Source organism: Sesamum indicum, linkage group LG8 (assembly GCF_000512975.1).
Source record: "Sesamum indicum cultivar Zhongzhi No. 13 linkage group LG8, S_indicum_v1.0, whole genome shotgun sequence".
NCBI classification, from domain to species: domain Eukaryota; kingdom Viridiplantae; phylum Streptophyta; class Magnoliopsida; order Lamiales; family Pedaliaceae; genus Sesamum; species Sesamum indicum.
Genome location: NC_026152.1, coordinates 7759970 through 7770097, shown reverse-complemented (window position 1 = coordinate 7770097; position 10128 = coordinate 7759970). Strand labels below are relative to the sequence as shown.

Here is a 10128-nt window from a genome sequence, read left to right as displayed (position 1 = left end):
CTAAAGCATTTGTATGTAATAACTTCTGAGTATATCATGCTTATTTTGTTGCCACGCAATATTATACACCGCAGCTAATTTCTGTATATTGGTCTAGGTTGCTCTGTGATAATAGGTTTGAAGGAAGCATTCCTGTGGAAATCGGAAAACTTGGTTTGCTAACTGATTTACAGTTTGATGAGATCCTTGCAACTGCTTCTGCTGGAGCTGGCTGCATGGGTAGAAAATTTGGACACTGGTGAGATTCTTGACTTTGCTGCATATATAGATTGCCATTTCTCTGGTACTGTCTTTCTGAGCTCTCTGTTTTGAACAGTATCTGGCAGAGTGTTATAAAACAATCGGAAAAATCAAATTCGTTCCAGGTACCAACTAAAGGGACCATAATTCGTTACCTCAATCTATTCCAGCTGTAAGTAATCATAATTACTGCTCGTTTGTGCTGTTTATCTCCCTCTGATAGAATCTTATTCACGAAATATCTTCTTTGTTCAAGGTTCAAGTTTGGAAGTGAATTGTCACCGAATCATGCTGATGATAGTCCCACCAATCTAACAGGTAATCAAGATTATGCGTTTTCTTTCTTAAATTGATGATACTCCTTTCATCGTACTTGAGATGAATAACACATCGGTTACTGTGGTTTCCAGATTTACCTGAGTCAGATGTCATTTGGAATGTAGAAAATCAGGTGAATAATGTGCGTCGTATATTAGTTGAACAGTCCAGTAACCTTGCTGCCATCCCTCCCAAAGGTGGAATACCCGCTAAACCAGAACCTGTCACTACTCTTCCAAGCAGAAGTAGTGGGTCATTTCCTGCTATTCCAAATAGCAAGAAACTATCTCCTCCTCCTCCTCCTGCAACCGCACCTACTTCAGATCAAGAAAATATGACTCCCGACATAACTAATGCTGCTGCTGCCGGTCAACCAACAGATAAACAGTCTTCAGATACTGGAAAATCAGGGAATTCCGTGAAGCTTATTGTGGGGTTATCAGTTGGAGTTTTCTTGCTCATTCTTGCTGTAGTCATAATTGTCATCTGCAGAAGCAGAGCAGCAAAAACAATTGCTCCTTGGAAGACTGGATTGAGTGGGCAGTTGCAGAAAGCTTTTGTTACAGGTATGCTTTTCGTATGTGATATGGATGCTTCAAGTTTCAGTATATCCGGAGATTCTGCCTGCTAGTTTAATATGTGAATTCTGCAATTTTTAATGTCATTTTTACAAAAAGTGCTTTTTTCTATTAGCATATATACCCCAAAAAGTAATTCAATCATGTTAAAATTGCCTGTCTTTCATGGAAGTTTGTTATGTGACATAAAATTGGATATTCTGGAGAAAGAGGGCACAGATGCTAGCTTAAACAGAAAAATATAATATTGCTGAAACTGAATGTTTACTGGGGTCGAAAAGGGATACTTCCTCCTAACCAGTTCAATGACGCTTGAATTAACCATTGTGAAGCAATAGTTAACATAAGTAATAATCATTTGAAAGTCATAACGATTGCTGAAACCATCCGAGTAACAGTTTATAGTTGTTCTATTATTTGTTTGAATCTGCACTTTGGATACTTATTTGAAATTCTTTGATCTATCATATGTATTGAAATGAATGCGCTTAATCTGTAGGGGTCCCTAAGTTGAACAGAGATGAGCTAGAAACAGCATGTGAGGACTTCAGCAACATTATTAGTACTGACGAGGGTGTGGCCACAGTGTATAAGGGAACTCTGTCTAGTGGAGTCGAGATTGCTGTTGCTTCAACTGCTATAGTTTCTTTAAAAGACTGGTCTAAACGTTCAGAACTGGTATTCAGGAATAAGGTTAGCTGATTAATATCAATTATAAATAGTAATATGTTATCATCTCCCATACAAAAGTATACTTAAAAATTTCTCATTTGCTTTTGTCGACTGCTACTAGATTGATACCTTGTCGCGGGTTAACCACAAGAATTTCCTCAATCTTATTGGGTACTGCGAGGAGGATGAGCCTTTCACTAGGATGATGGTACTGGAGTATGCTCCGAATGGCACGGTTAACGAGCATCTGCATGGTATTTGGAGGATACAAATTCATATAGTAGTCATTTCTCGTCACATAGTAACCACACCTTAATTTCACAAGGCTGAATCATCTGTTCTTTGTTTATTCAGTTAAAGAAGTTGAACACCTCGACTGGAATGCAAGGATGAGGATTATCATGGGGACTGCTTATTGCCTTCAACACATGCATGATCTCAATCCACCAATCGCACATTCCAACTTGACTTCCAAAGAGATACTTTTGACAGATGATTACGCTGCTAAAGTAGGCTTCTCTTGTTAGTGAGTGCTCTAGTATTATCCCTCAAGTAATATATGATGAATGTTGCTAACACTTTGAGAATCTACCCTTTCAGATTGCAGACATCAGTTTCTGGGCAGAACTCGTGGGCAAGTTAAAGAACACTAACACTGTAGACACTGAGTCTGCGCACTCTGTCCAGCGCCCTCATGCTGATGTGGAAACAAATATTCACAGTTTCGGAATCTTGTTGCTTGAAATAATTACTGGAAGGCCACCTTACTCAGAAGAGGAGGGGAATCTCATGATCTGGGTACTACTTAAAACATTGCATTAACCGATATTATTTCGTGGATGCTCATGATAGCTTCATTATATGTAACCTGGATTACTTGTAATATTGTCAGGCTGCTCAGTACTTGAACGATAAGAGCACCATCGACAAATTGGTTGATCCATCGCTGAAATCGTTTAAAGAAAATGAGCTGGAGGTGGTGTGTGAGGTGATCCAGAGCTGCACTCAACATGATGCGCCAAGAAGACCTTCCATGAAAGAAGTGATTCAGAAATTGAGACAAGTGATCGATATATCGCCAGATGCAGCAACTCCAAGGCTTTCTCCGCTATGGTGGGCGGAACTTGAGATCTTATCGGCGGAGGCGGCTTGATTTCACTGCAAACCTTTTTGTAAGTCAACCATATAACATTTTACAACAAGAAGAAGAAGTGGATGGATATTATTATAGTTTACCTTTACACTGCTTTGCTCTTAGAACGCATAAAGAAATTATTTGTAACTATCATTTCCTTCATTTATTATATATAAACATGCGCCATTCTTATTCTTCTAATTACTTTCATTCTTTCTTTGTTGCCCGAGACTATAAGTGCTGTAACGAAATATTTCAGTAAAATGTACTCTTTTTTCTTTTCTTATTATTATTATATATTATTATGGTGATGCATGCAAGTAAAAATCAATGTTTAAGAGAGCTGAATCACCACCTGAATCTTTTGGCATATTTTTCATGCCGTAATGTAAAACTCGAGTTGTAGCTTATGAACTCAAAGTTCCTTCATCAACCAAAATCAAATTCAAATCTAAATATTCAAAAGCTTGTGATGGGATTTACTGTTAGCTTTTCACAGTCAAATGTTTAACTTCTTTTAATAATAATGAAGAAATTAATAATGTCATCATCTTGGTCGAAAAGATAATTGCAATCTGTCTTTCCTGTTACCCCAAGAATTTCAAACTTTTTTTTTTTTTTATATTCTTGGAAAGGGGGGGAGGGGGGTGTTTAGGGGCTGGAGTGTATTGGAAGCTCGCGAAAATTGCACAAGCAAGCAGCATATGCACAACCTGTTTTACATATACACAGGAAACGATCAATACATTTATATATATACCTACCAGCTCTCTCATTAAAATAACTAAATCTAATTAACTCATGAAAAGAAGGGAGAAAAAAAAAACCCAAAAATAGCTAAATCTAATTAAAAAACTTGTGTCACATGGTTTTCACTGTGATTAAAACGCTCTTTTCTTCTCTCTTTTTGCCCCATTTCCTTATCTGAATTTGAAGCATTGAAGCAGCAGCCAAGAAATCCACGCACTGCATAGGATTCAAAATATCCAACATCCCTTTCAGTGTCTTCAGCCTAACACAATCTGCCATTTTCATCACTTTCTCCAACCCAGCCAACAACCCTTTCAGCGCCACCTCCACCAGGCCGTCCACCTGAGCAACTGTGGCGGCGCCTCCATTCTTCTTGGCTTGCCTCTCCAGCGTCGCCAGCTCCACCATTTTCCTGTCCGCCATGCCCACCTGCTGTCTCTCCATCTCCCTCTCCACCCTCTCCTCCTCGACCTTAATCTTCACTCTCAAAGCCTCAATCTTCTTTACCTGCTCCTCAGTCAGGCCAGAGAGCTTCATACCACCTTCCGGCTGAACCCCTCTCAGGGACTCAACAAGCCGGAAAACCGTCGACGGCTTCCAGCCAGTGACCCAAAGATAGGCGTTCTCAAGAGGACTCATCCAAACCGGAGCAAAGAAGGCCAAAACGTCTTCATGGGCCGAAGCCCATTTGAATGTGTAGTATTCCTTGTGGTGAGCCGTAAGTTTGTTAACCATGGACTGGTAGCCTGCTTCCTGAGAATGCCCATCTCTTGAAACCACTAGAAGAAGCTGAAGAAGATGTTCAAGTTGGTCCATCCATTTCGCATAGAAGTCAGAGAACTTTTCTTCAACTTGGGTTTTCATCTTTCTTCTTCTAATTATACTGTAGTGCAGAGAGGAGAAGAAATTTGGGAGATGAGTTGCTTTCAGTATGTATCTCAGCAATGGGGTATTTAGGGGAGGGAGAGAGAGAGTGTGTGAGAATTTATTTAGGAGGTGTGGTGTTAAAGGAAGAGAGTGACCAGATGTAAAATGAGGGGTTAAGACACGGAGTATGCTAATCGGGAAATGCGTGGCTTGTGCAGTGCAGTGCAAGTGCATGGCTTACGCGCAGCAAATTTTCATCATGTGAAAGGCGCGCCCAGCACTACACTACAATCTACATACATATACATAATTAGATTCTTTCTACCTTTGACTGAGATGTGATCTGAGATACATACGCATGCATCCATAGTAGCACCTGGCGCCGCAACACCCGTGGCAACGTGTCAATTGCAGGACGAGTGTGTCTTCCCACGTGGGAGCATCAGGGCGGATATCTCTTCCCCTTAAAACCTCATAACCTAATAATAATTCAAATAAAAAATAAAATAAAATCTTGTGCCAGCCTCAAATAACAGCTTCTAAATAAACTATGTTCTATATATGACACAAAACGTCGGCCAGGCGTAATTCCTAGGGACAATTGTGGATGTAGATCATGATTAATGAGCTATAGTACCATGTTGGCTGTCGCGTATTTGCCCCGAGATTACCACCTTCTAAGGAGTTACTGTGTCCGAGCGAGTACACTACAGTTTATGGAGCCTTAGATCGAATGGATTAAATACCCTGCAGAGCTGGATAGGATACGGAGGTGTTGTATAATTATTTAATGGATCAACCTTTATTTCTGCTTTGCCTTTCCCTTTTCGACTCATGGGCCTCAGTTCTCTTTTTTCGTTTTTGGGTTTACATACCTCAGCTCTGTGGTTATAAAACAAGCCCACCTATTTTCTACTTTTAAACCCGATGTGAGACGAGAGTGGGCTAGACCAAACTACGTTGAGTGACTAATGACCCAAGATTCCGGGAAGGTTGGCTGTCGAAAGAGTTTTGTCTGAGAAGCCCTTCAAAAAGATGGCCCATCAAACTCCCAAATTGGTCAATCAGAGGGAATTGTTTATATGATCTGGTGGGACTAGGAGCTTGCGAAATACTTTCGAATAAGAATTTTGGGTATTCAAACCCAGGAATAGGATGTGATATAGAGCCTGCTCGGGTGATGATGTAAACTGCGACAATAACGACAAGAAAGCACTCACCTAGGCAATTAATAGGGTGCAGCAACCTCAATAGAGAAATTATAATCTATACAAAGTCGGTTAAGATGCAATGAACTGTCTGTATACACACACTCATGATTTTTCTGCTTCCTATACAAACAAACAAACGGTGACATTTAAAACATCTTTTACTCATTATTACAAAAACGGGAAAAAAGAGAAAAAGTAAAAGCATGTTGGGTTGTCCACTCTGATCTCAGGGATCAGCACAAACTGCAAAAGATAAAGTGCTTGACGGAAGATATTGTCGTCTTCTTCGCACAAAAGAAATTCCAAACTGTACTATATATACATATATACACTACTACTACATCATAATCTGTCCAATACTCTTTTATCTCTCTGATTCACACTGGGTACATTATTACAGATAAGTATAAGGAATAACGCGTTCCGGTTGAAAGAACTTCCTTCATCCTGGAATTTGTAATTACAGAATTCTCCACTTTGTACAACTATATATCTAAATGGGAACGACGGATCAAGTTCGCGAATCCTGCTTCTATCAGGAGTGGATGAACCTCCAGGAAGAAGAACTCTCGGAGTTGAACCGAGCCATTTCTCTGAATGCAAATGGGCGCACCGCCGATGCTGAACTGACACGATTAATCGAGAAAATCATGGACCATTATCAAGATTACGTGCAGAGACGAAGCCTGATGGCGCGAGCCGATGTCTCGCCCTATTTCGCTCCCACCTGGTGCACCTCCCTCGAGAGATCGGTCCTGTGGATCGGTGGCTGCAGACCCTCCTCGTTTGTCCGCCTAATTTACGCTCTCTGTGGCGAGGAAATTGAGTCGCATCTTTCCGAGTTCCTTCGTGGGGTGAGAATTGGGCACTTGGGGGAGCTTTCCGGGAGGCAAATATCCATGGTGGACGAGTTGCAGAGCAAAACGATAAGAGAAGAGAGGAAGCTTTGCACCCGGCTGGCGGGGTTGCAGGAGAACGTGTTGGATCACCCGTTGGCGTCGATCGCTGTGAAAACGCGGGGAAGGAGCTGCGAAGTGAGCGATAATTTGGAGGATGCGCTGGATAAGCATGGCCGTGCAATGGCAGAGATTTTGGGAGAGGCTGATCAGTTAAGGCTGAATACATTGAGGGAGGTTGTAGGGATACTAACGCCACGGCAGGCGGTGGATTTCCTGGCGGCGGGTAAGAAACTCCGACTTTGCATGCAAGATTGGGGGAAGAAGAACGATCTTGATCATGGTAGGAATTCGGCTAATTAATGAGTCGGAGGTTTTGCCCAGCTAAGCTACCTTTCTTTGTTAATTCGAACGTAGGCTTGTAATTTCTGTATGTTACAAGTGGATTATGTTTTTGGTGTTGGTTCTGTAATAAAGAGCAGGAGGTACTTGGGTATAAAATTAGCAGGATATACCTATATAATCTATGTGTAATAATTAATGTTGGTTCTCTTGTAGATTGTAATAATTTTTTGTGAGAAATAGGAGGTTAGCAAAAAACAGTTCCTTTCTTTTTCTCCTTTGAAGTAAAAACCTAATGTCTTTTATTGTAGTAAGATTCCGCAAAAGAAAATGTGAGGTTGCAAATTTGAGATAAAGGGCACTTACCATCATTCATCACATCATATGGGCAGTCACAAAAGAACTAGAATATGAGATAATAGTAAAATTTAAGGCTTTTATTTCTTGCAATTTAAATATGATTTTAAAAAAAAAAAAAAGAAAAGGAAACAAAAACACCAAATACGCAGCCGCAGACCCATGGATCCCTTCTACAAGTTTCCACAAACTTCTCACGTCTCATGTTGAATGTGTGTCAAGGGTATTCATGGGCCCTCAAAATACCTCCACTACAAGTTTGATCCGATACAGATTTAATGTCAATCGTTCATATAACAACCGTCTGCGAATTGTTTGCTACATGTCATTGTTCACAAAATTTACTATAATTACCGTTTCCTTTCGCAGGCTTCCCCTTATTACTTGAATCAAAACCTTGGGGCGCCTTGGGCACTCATTTTGGTTCTTCCTCACATAAGGGAACTTCTTTTTCAACCTTGCCTCAACGGCAAGGCTTTCAGACCCCCTTCAATCCGGCTTTAGAATCTCCCCTGCATCCTTCAGAAAACTATCAAATATTTGGTAGGTTTGACTAATTTTCAGGATGTTTACGTCAATGTGCAACGATAAAGAATTAATGGCCCAATTCTTTTGAGCTTAGGGCCTTAATGTTTTACAATTAGACGAAAAAAATTCGTTAGGAGAGAGTAAAAATGGAGAAGAAAGGCAATATCTTGATGCAAAGGTACGAGATAGGGAAATTGCTCGGCCAGGGGACGTTTGCCAAGGTTCACCATGCTAGGAACCTGAAAACAGGAGAGAGCGTGGCGATCAAAATCATCGACAAACAGAAGGTGATGAAGGTTGGTTTGATCGATCAAATCAAGCGTGAGATCTCCGTAATGAGGCTGGTCAAGCACCCAAACGTGGTGCAGCTCCACGAGGTCATGGCAAGCAAATCCAAGATTTATTTTGCCATGGAATACATCAGAGGCGGCGAGCTTTTTAACAAGGTGTCAAAAGGGCGGCTCAAAGAGGATGCCGCACGCAAATACTTCCAACAGCTGGTGGCTGCCGTGGATTTCTGCCATAGTCGGGGCGTGTACCATCGTGATCTGAAGCCCGAGAATCTCCTCCTTGATGAATTTGGGAATTTGAAGGTGTCGGATTTCGGGCTGAGCGCATTGATTGATTCCAAAAGGCAAGATGGTCTTCTCCATACAACCTGCGGGACTCCAGCATATGTTGCCCCGGAGGTTATAAACAAAAGAGGGTACGACGGAGAAAAGGCTGATATTTGGTCCTGTGGTGTAATCCTTTTCGTGCTATTGGCGGGTTATCTTCCTTTCCATGATTCAAATCTCATGGAAATGTACAGGAAAATCAGCAAAGGAGAATTCAAGTGCCCGCAATGGTTTCCGCCGGAGGTCAAAAAGCTGCTTTCAAGAATTCTTGACCCTAATCCATCCACAAGAATAACCGTTTCCAGGATCATGGAAAATTCATGGTTCAGAAAGGGATTCAAGCGGATCGAAACCCCGGACCTTGATTTAGACGAGCAGTCGCCGCGCAGCATTTTGGAGATTGATGATTCGGATACTGAGTCTTGTTCCGGGAAGAACAAAGAAGATGCTCAACCAGCCGTTGCAAAGAAACCAAACTGCCTGAATGCATTTGATATCATATCCCTTTCTCCAGGATTCGACCTATCTGGATTATTCGAGAAGGACCGTAGTAATTCGGCCAAGTCTGAGGCCTGGTTCACAACCCAAATGCCACCATCAATGGTGGTGTCGAAGCTGGAGGAACTGGCAGTCATGGAGAGTTTCAAGATCAAGAAGAAGGATGGAATCGTGAAAATGCAAGGTAGCAAAGGGGGACGAAAAGGGCAGCTAGCTATCGATGCGGAGATATTCGAAGTGACCCCATCGTTTCACATGGTGGAGGTGAAGAAGACGGCCGGCGACACGATGGAGTACGTTAAGTTTCGTGATCAAGAATTGAAGCCATCGCTCAAGGATGTGGTGTGGAGTTGGGAGGGAAGTGGGACGAACTTGACGCAGCAAACTCTACCAGAAGAAAACGTTAGTTAGACTTAATTGGTAATACTTGCTATATACTTTCCCGTGTCTTATTATAGATTTTGGATTGTTTTCGCATGTTTTCTATTTTGAGGTAGATTCATTTCTAGGAGTTTTCTCACAGAATCACGTCTTCCCCCCCTCCCCCCTTCCCTCTCCCCCCCAAGTTTTTTCCTTCAGTTTCTGGTTATTTGATTACATCTTATGTTTTTGTGGTGAGATTTCCAACTAAGGTAGGTGCGAATATTGATTTTCAAATTGCATTCAGTGCAGTTTCAGAGAGCAATCAAGTCAGACAGCAATTAGTTTTAGGCCCACCGGACAGATAACTAGTTGCAACAAACAGTACACATGCTACTGTCATCATTCGGACGCCATAAAACTAGTCATTGCTGCATAGAAGATGACAGCTAGTGACTATAGATGTAGTTGACAAATTGAACTCGAGAATCTTAATTTCAGTGGATCATTTCACTTGTAGATTCACAATACAAGGAGAATGACCATGTGGAGTATAAGTTAGCAGCAATTTGCCCACCCTTCACATGGATTTGGAAGTTATATATAACAGATTCTTTCCAGACAATCTCCTAACACTTGCTAAGCATAACCTGACAACTTACTGTCATATATGTACAGGTTCTAACATATATGGGAACAACTCAGAAAATCTCTCTGTTCGACACTCAGATTATATAGAGCATAAAGTTGAAAATCTTA

General features: G+C 41.3%; 4 protein-coding genes across 5 annotated transcripts in view; 3 read left to right on the top strand and 1 right to left on the bottom strand.

Annotated features, from left to right (window-relative positions):
* The window catches only part of LOC105167850 (protein MALE DISCOVERER 2), a 5420-nt gene extending 2282 nt beyond the window's left edge, over positions 1–3138 (top strand). Inside the window, 10 exon segments of the mRNA XM_011087683.2 lie at positions 1–11; positions 98–238; positions 317–412; positions 497–558; positions 651–1124; positions 1636–1829; positions 1930–2062; positions 2163–2317; positions 2409–2606; positions 2701–3138. The exon segment at positions 1–11 is cut by the window's left edge and continues 6 nt beyond it. Coding sequence (XP_011085985.1) covers positions 1–11; positions 98–238; positions 317–412; positions 497–558; positions 651–1124; positions 1636–1829; positions 1930–2062; positions 2163–2317; positions 2409–2606; positions 2701–2961 — 1725 coding nt within the window. The 3' untranslated portion in view covers positions 2962–3138.
* Positions 3610–4852, bottom strand: LOC105167849 (protein DOG1-like 4). The gene has a single exon (XM_011087682.2). The coding sequence runs from the start codon at positions 4792–4794 to the stop codon at positions 3805–3807; it is 990 nt and encodes a 329-aa protein (XP_011085984.1). The 5' UTR covers positions 4795–4852; the 3' UTR covers positions 3610–3804.
* LOC105167848 (protein DOG1-like 3) lies at positions 5976–7319 on the top strand. Its single transcript, XM_011087680.2, has one exon. The coding sequence runs from the start codon at positions 6269–6271 to the stop codon at positions 7028–7030; it is 762 nt and encodes a 253-aa protein (XP_011085982.1). The 5' UTR covers positions 5976–6268; the 3' UTR covers positions 7031–7319.
* On the top strand, positions 7500–10060 carry LOC105167847 (CBL-interacting serine/threonine-protein kinase 20). 2 transcript variants are annotated; one of them, XM_011087678.2, is made up of 2 exons: positions 7500–9429; positions 9682–10060. In XM_011087678.2, exon 1 carries the CDS (start codon positions 8041–8043, stop codon positions 9418–9420), a length of 1380 nt encoding a protein of 459 aa, XP_011085980.1. In that variant the 5' UTR covers positions 7500–8040; the 3' UTR covers positions 9421–9429; positions 9682–10060. The 2 variants fall into 2 exon arrangements, with proteins under 2 accessions (XP_011085980.1, XP_011085981.1); XM_011087679.2 differs by having other exon boundaries at positions 9677–10060.